The following is a 7,675-nucleotide window of genomic DNA, read 5'->3' on the forward strand; positions in this document are numbered from 1 at the left end:
CGCTCCGCCCCCTCCGCCCCCTCAACTGCTTCGCGGGAAGTCTGAAAAGAAGCAGGGGCGGGCCGGCAGCACCAGGTAAGCTGGCGTGGTAGGGGCGCGAGAAGGGCTCTGGGGAGGCGCGGCCCGATCCCGCTGAGCACGCAGGCCCCAGCGGCTGTGGCCCGGCTTGGTTCCAGCCCGGCCCCCACGGCGCGGCGTGGCTCGGGTCCGGCCCGGCCCCCGCGGTGCGGCTCCGGCCCGGCCCGGTCCCCGCGGCGCGGCTCCGGCCCGGCCCGGTCCCCGCGGCACGGCTGCGGCTGCGGCTGCGGCTCCGGCCCGGCCTGGTCCCCGCGGGGCGGCTCCGGCTCGGCCCCCGCGGCGCGGCCCGGCTCCCGCGGTGCGGCCCGGCTCCAGCCCCCGCGGCTCGGGTCTGGCCCGGCCTGGCCCCCGCGGCGCGGCTCGGGTCGGGTCCGGCCCGGCCCGGCCCGGCCCCAGCGGCGCGGCTCCGGCCCGGCCTGGTCCCCGCGGCCCAGCTCCGGCTCTGGCCCAGCTACGGTTCGGTCCGGTCCCCGCGGCTCGGCCCCCGCGGCGCGGCCCGGCTGCGGCTCCGGCCCGGCCCCCGCGGCGCGGCTCCGGGTCGGACCCAAGCCCGGCAACCCCGGCCGGAGCGCGGCTCGATTCCTGGGGGCGGGGCTTGCAGCAAGCCCCGCCCCCAGGAATTGGGCCCCGCTCTCGCTAAAGCCGGCCCTGCTAGACCTCCCCCACTGCAGCTTGAGACCATTGCTCCTTGTTCTGTCATCCGGTACCACTGAGAACAGTCTAGATCCATCCTCTTTGGAACCCCCTTTCAGGTAGTTAAAAGCAGCTATCAAATCCCCCCTCATTCTTCTCTTCTGCAGACTAAACAATCCCAGTTCCCTCAGCCTCTCCTCATAAGTCATGCTGGGATCTGTGCCCCCCCTCCCGAGCAGGGCCGGCTCCAGGCATCAGCCTGGCAAGCAGATGCTTGGGGCGGCCGCTCCGGAGAGGGGCGGCACATCCAGGTATTCGGCAGCAATTCGGCAGACGGTCCCTCACTCCCGCTCGGAGCGAAGGACCTCCCGCTGAATTGCCGCCGCAGATCGCGATCGCGGCTTTTTTTTTTTTTTTTTTTCCCCGCCTGCTTGGGGCGGCCAAAACCCTGGAGCCGGCCCTACTCCCGAGCAGGGCATGCTGGGAGCTGTTCCCCTCTCCCACTGAGCACTGGTGCCCACCGCCCCATCAGCTGTCCGTGGTGGGTGACGTGACCCCGCTCTGCCATGTGTGAAGTTGGCAAAGCCCTCTAGGTCCCTTCCCAACGCAGGCTTGTTCTCGGTGCCGCAGCCAATCGTTCTGCTCCTGGGAGCCTGGCACCGTGTGCGAGGGGCAGGGTGAGCTGGGACACACGGTACCCGCCATGTTGTGAGCACTGTCAGAGTACAAATAATACCAGCACAGAGCGCGCCGTGTGCTGAGCACTGCCCGGGACCTCCAGCGCCGGGACGGTTCTCTGGGTGCTGGGTGCTGCCGGGCGCTGTTCTCCGGGTGCTGCTGGGTGCTGTTCTCTGGGTGCTGGGTGTTGCCGGGACCACTGTGGCGGTGTTGTTGGTGAGCCTGGCACTGCCATGGAGGGTGGGGGGAGATGCTGGAGCTAAACCAGCGCCCTAAGGCAAACCGCTGGGGTTAAACACAACTTCTACCCCGGCCTTTCTGCACCCTCGTGGTCGGGCGGCCAGGAGCCATCCCGCTCCAGCTCCCTGCTGCTCAGCCAGGCCTGGCCTTCTCTCGCCTCCATGGGACGCCGAGCCCAGGGGCAGCAGCGGGGTGTGGCCTGCAGGTGCACGGTGAGTCACTCCACCAGCAAATCCTGCTGCTGCGGAAACCAGCTCCAGCGTCTCCTCCTCCGGCCCCAACCTTGGAACCCGGCAAGGCAGCGGAGACACCTCACCCGTCCTCCCGGAGCCACTCCGCCACTGTCCTCCGGGGCTGGGCCGCGGGATCTCCGCGCTGCTCCGCCACTGTCCCGAGGGATTTGCAGACAAACCCGGGCCCGGCAGGCGGGGAGACACCAGCGGCTCCCGCAGGCGGCCGGCCGGCCGGTAAGTGCGGGCTGTGTCTGCCCTGCCGCAGCCTGGCCTGGGAGGGAGCGTGGGTGCTGCCCGGAAAGCCCAGGCGATCGGCGGCTCTGCGGGGCCCGAGCGGCAGGAAATGAGTTTCATTGTGTGGGTGGCGGCTCTGGGCCGGTGTAGTGAAGGATACTGCTTCTCGTAGGAATGTGTCCCAGCAGCAGATAAGACAACTTGGGAAACTGCTCGGAGACTCTATGCATTCAGATACAGTGATAAGGGATTCTTTGTTTCTGAGGGGATATGTGTAAAATGTTTCACTGAATTAAGTCTCAGGGATTATCTACACTGGCAAGTTAAAGTGCTCTAACTCGCTGGCTCAGAGGTGTGAAAAATCACACACACAGCCCCCCCCCCCCCAGCGCAGCAAGTTTGAGCGCTTTAAAGCGCTAGTGTGGACAGGCTCGGGTCCCAGTGCTCGGAGCTAATCCCCTCATCGAGGTGGATTACCAGGAGCACTGGCACCCGCGACAGCGCTTTGAAATTTGTAGTGTAGACATAGCCTCAGTAGGTTAGGTCAGACAAAGAGGGGATGCATTGACTAGGCATTGGCATGCCTGTGCCTTTAAGAACCCAGCCCTGGGACGCCGATGCTGAGAGGTGCTGTCTGTGAGAGGGGAAATAAAAAAGCCCCTCTGCTCTGCCCACCACCATTTTTGCCATCATGGGTCCCTCAGTCACACTGGGGTAACTGCTACCCCCTGTGCCCCACCTGTGCTGGGTTTTGCCCTCTGTCACCCTCTGCCAGCGCCTCACCACGAGCTTAACGCCTGCTCCTCCCCCCAGGCCTGGCCAGTCAATTTCCGCCCCCTGCTCCGACCCTGGGCACCCCCCTGCTCCGATTCGCCCCCTTTGTCCCTTTTTAACCCCTGTAAATAGCAGTCAGCAGATTTTTACGGCTAATAAGGGCAGGGTGAAGGGCAGTGGCTTCAGCAGATGTTACTGAGCATGCTCAGTTCGTGTGACGCTACAAAAAAGCCAGTTTGCTCAAATAAAAAAGCCTCTCGCCCCCCCCCCAACAAACTATTTTGCCAAGCAGTGGTGTCTCAGTGCCACTGGGGTAACTGCTGCCCCCTCTGCCCCTGCCTGTGCCGGCTTTTGCCCTTGGTCACCCTCTGCCAGCGCCTGCCTGCTGGGCTTAACTCCGCCTCCTCCCCCCATTCCTGATTTTCCTTTTAGCCCCTCTCCTACTGCTGCCTCCAGCTGCTTGACCCCCCCGACCAGTCAACTTGCACCCCCCGCTCAGACCCTGCCCCCCTCCTCCTCCGATTCGCCCCCTTTGCCCCTTTTTAACCCCTGTCAAAAGCAGTCAGCAGAATCCTGCGGGTATAAGGGCAGGGTGAAGGGCAGCGGCTTCAGCAGATGTACCGAGCATGCGCAGTACCGTAAGTAGCCTATTTCTAGCAGAGCAGTATCCTTCACTGCACCGGGCTGCGGCCGGAGCTGGGGCTACAGGAGGAGCCTGAGCCGCTGCTGGCGAAGCGGTGGGACGGGAGACCCGCCCGGCGGTGAGGTTCAGCCTGGGGCTTTGTTCAGAGCGCTGGGCATGGGGGAGCGGTGCTGGTGGGCAGGGTCTGAGTGAGGGACTGTCTGTAACTGTTAGCACGTGTGTGATCATGAGAACACCCCGCAGACATGTACATTGCCTGCACTTCCTGAGTCTGTACACGGGGCTCCCTTACACTAGTCTACTGCCCTGGCCCCTGCACGACCATGGGCATGGTCTCTCTCTGCATGGGTCTCACAGCCCCTGTCCTGCAGCGTGTGAGCCCCTTATTGGTATCTAAAACTAGAACTAACAATACCTGTCTCCAGGGTTATGTCCCAGGCCTCAGGCCTCAGGAGAAGCATGGTGATCAGCTTACAGGGTTGTTGTTTGGGTCCATGTGTGGGGAGTGTGCTGTGCAGGAAGCCAGACAGTGGGCCGGGCTGCAAGATAAGGAATAGGTTTTGCGTTTAGTTCTGAGTGCAGTAAGGCCCACAGCCTCTTCTCTCATGGGGCAGTGAGTTCCATTGTCCAGCTCCATCTCTGATGAAGATTCTGTCTCCTGCACTCACAAACCTTCCAGTCCTTTCCTTGGCCCCATGCTATGTAGCTGTCTTGGGAAATCATGTAGGGAGGGGTGATCTCTTTTTTTAATATGGAGATATCCCTATCTCCTAGAACTGGAAGGGACCCCGAAAGGTCATCGAGTCCAGCCCCCTGCCTTCACTAGCAGGACCAAGTACTGATTTTTGCCCCAGATCCCTAAGTGGCCCCCTCAAGGGCTGAACTCACAACCCTGGGTTTAGCAGGCCAATGCTCAAACCACTCAGCTATCCCTCCATCTCTGGGGTAGCTAGAATGATCCCAGGCAGTGCTGTGATAGCAGGACAGAGATCTTGCGCTAGGCTGTATTCAATGGGACTGGGGGTCAGTGCCACTGCCAAGAGCACAGAGGCCCGTGGCGCTCTGCTCTCAGGGACCTGCACTGCTGGAGTTTTTCCGCCGGTGTGGCTGCTTTCCTAGTACCCGCTGTAGCAATGATACAATCATTGGCAATACTTTGCCCTTCCACCAGAGGATCTCACACACCTTCTAACACTAACTAACCCTTTCAGCCCCCTGGGAGGTCAGTATTCTCCGCATGTGATGGGTGGGGAAGGGACTTGCCGAAGCGCACTCAATGGGGGACTAGGACCCAGCGGCCTGACTCCCAGACCTGCACTGTCAGCACTCCCCCGCTCTGCGGCAGTAACACTGTCAGTGGAGTCCTTGGCGTTTTGTACAGACGGGCTGTTTCTCTTTGCTTTATCCATGTCCCCATAACGGCCTCTGCTTATTCCATTGTCTGTTTCAGATCGGCTGGAGATGCTGCCTGCAGGGGAGCCCTGAGCAGGTGCTGCTGCTCATCTAACATGGCAGTGTCCCTGGGTGCCAGCCAAGCCCTCCATGAAACATTGGGGTTGCCATCCCAGGAGCAGCCAGAGTGCCGTGCTCTGTCCTGCTCGGAGGACTTTGTTTATGGGGAAGAGGATTTTGTTCTGTGTGGGGTTGGTTGGTGGAGAAGCAGGTCAGAGGGGCCAGCAAGCCGCACCATGTCTCGCTTTGACAGAGCTTTGCAGTCCGGTTGGGAGGAGAGGATGAAGCTGGGTTTGTTCAGGTATCACCTGGGGGAGCTGCAGACCCGTATCTTGCCAGGGAATGTCCGGTTTGTGGCCCAGCTGAACATCCAGAGAGGTCTGGAGAGAAGGAAACCACAGGACATCCAGAGTGTCAGGCAGAAATTCAACCCCCAGCAATTCCACTTCAATAAGATCAAACCAGGGGAAATCCTCTTCCATATGGTCAGGGACCCAAGTCCCCACCCTCCCAGCAGGGGGTGCTCTCAGTTCCAAGGGGGCCCGCCGGAGTCGAACCTCCCAGGGACACCTGACTGCATCCTAGTGGTGATTAATGTCAGCCCCTTGGAGTTTGGACATGTGCTCTTTATTCCAGACCCCACACTCTGCCTGCCTCAGATTCTCACCCAGGAGCTGCTCCAGTTCGGGCTGGAGTCGGTTCTTCTCAGTGCCCACCCAGGCTTCCGCGTTGGGTTTAACAGCCTGGGAGCCTTCGCCTCGGTCAACCACTTGCACCTACATGGGTTTTACCTGGATTGGGAGCTCCTGATTGAGACTGCCCCAGGCGAACCCCTGTGCCCCACACTCAACTTCCACTTCCTGCGGGGGGTCCCGGCCCCAGGGTTCCTGTTCTACAGTGAAGGGGAGGGCCTGGGGGCCCTGGCGCACAACGTCTGCCAAGTCACTGACTACCTGGTGGATAAAGAGATTGCACACAACGTGTTTGTGACCCGGGGAACTGCTCCTGGGGAGCCATCCCACTCGGAGACCCGCTCTGGAATCCGGGTGCTCATCTGGGCCAGGAGGTCCTGCTTTGGGTCCAAAGGGGAAGCTGCATTTAATGTGGCACTTTGTGAGCTGGCTGGGCACTTGCCCATCAAAACTGCCGAGGACTTCCAGAGCATTACGGAGACAGCAGCCATTCACATCATCCAGAGATACCTCCTCCCTGAGCCACAGCTGTCACAGCTCCGAGGCCAGCTGGTGACACTTCTCACAGAGTAACCACACGGGCTCTGCATTGCACATGGCGTGGCACTTTCTGGGGTCAAGTCTCACTCTTGCGTATTTTGTAACTGCTGTAGAATCGTTCATTGGGGCAGTCGGGGAGCAGGGAGTGACTGGATTTGCCTCCAGGATCCAGCATGGAGGCAACCTTGCTGTTTGAACCACTGTCACCACGGGCACTGCAGACTGGACCCTCTGGGACACTGACTGGCCTGTTGTAGCATCATTGGCAACAAACGAAGGAAGATCTCCATGGCGGGCTTTGTCCTTAATCTCACTTGCCCCATGTGAGTTTAGGTGGGGCTCTGCGGTGTGCTGGGAGTGGGAGATAAAGCGGGGGTGTGACCCCCCCCCCAAGTTCCTGATCTAGTTAATGATTGAACTGTTGGCTTGTTTCTGGTGAATCAGCCAATAAACCCCCACCTCTGGAAATACCGCAGCATCACGCAGCTTCCTGTCCCCTCTCTTTCCAATAGCACATGGTAAAGGGCCAGTTTGATCAGAATGTGCCTGCGTCCCAGTGACCTCTTTCTATTCCACAGAGCAGCTCCTAGCATGTACCAGTCATAGCTTATCACTTTATTCAAGTGCTTAGATGCCACTATGACAGGCACCCTGAAAACATCATAGATAGGTATCCCTGCAGGGCCCCCCAGCTCAGAGAGATGGGGCTGAAATCTACCCTAACCCTGCAGGGCCCCCCAGCTCAGAGGGATGGAGCTTGAGTCTACCCTAACCTTGCAGAGATCCCCAGTTTGGATACAGGAGGCTACTCTGGCTTGTACATCATCCGCAGAACTGGCAGCTAATCTGACTGCAGAATCTTTATGACAGAAGTGAGTTCAAGGGAATCCATGCTAGCACTCAGGGCCCCAAGGAAAGTGTGGGGCAAGCAGCTGGTAGAATCAGCCTTTCACTTGGAAGCTAAGGCCTGGTCTATACTGCAGAGTTAGGCAGCTTATGGCCACCTAGCTCTGTCAGAGTCTACACACTACAGCCGTTCTCCCACCGATGTGAGTCGCCGAGTACACCGACATAATAACTCCACCTCCATGAGATGTAGCGCTTCAGTCAATGCAGTTAGGTTGATGCAGTGTCCGTGTAGACACTGCACTGCTTACATCAGACTGTTCTGGCTGTCAGTCCCGGGTGGCGGGGCTCAGGCTGTTGGTCCCCCGGGCGGTGGGGCTCAGGCTATCAGTGCCCCACTGACATTTAAATTGGTGCAAGTGCTCCTGGTGAGGACGCGCACGCCAACAAAAGGAGCCAGTGTGGACATGCCAAACCGATTTAATTACTGTATGTTGATGCAACTTCAGTCAACTTACTTTTGTAGTGGCGGCATTGGTGGGGTCGGGCCTCCCAGTGAGGGGTGGTGGTCGGGGGGCGGTGGCGGGGCTGGGGCTCCCCGTGAGGGGCAGTACTCTCAGTGAGGGGCAGTG

The 7,675-nt window shown here is 60.0% G+C and overlaps 1 protein-coding gene across 1 annotated transcript; it reads left to right on the top strand.

Moving 5' to 3' along the window:
• The first annotated feature begins 1,790 nt into the window (after positions 1–1,790).
• On the top strand, positions 1,791–6,653 carry GDPGP1 (GDP-D-glucose phosphorylase 1). The gene is made up of 2 exons (XM_065412624.1): positions 1,791–2,092; positions 4,964–6,653. Exons 1-2 carry the CDS (start codon positions 1,791–1,793, stop codon positions 6,228–6,230), a joined length of 1,569 nt encoding a protein of 522 aa, XP_065268696.1. The 3' UTR covers positions 6,231–6,653.
• Positions 6,654–7,675: the final 1,022 nt, after the last annotated feature.

The sequence above is a fragment of the Emys orbicularis genome, chromosome 10, assembly GCF_028017835.1.
Source record: "Emys orbicularis isolate rEmyOrb1 chromosome 10, rEmyOrb1.hap1, whole genome shotgun sequence".
Lineage (NCBI taxonomy): Eukaryota > Metazoa > Chordata > Testudines > Emydidae > Emys > Emys orbicularis.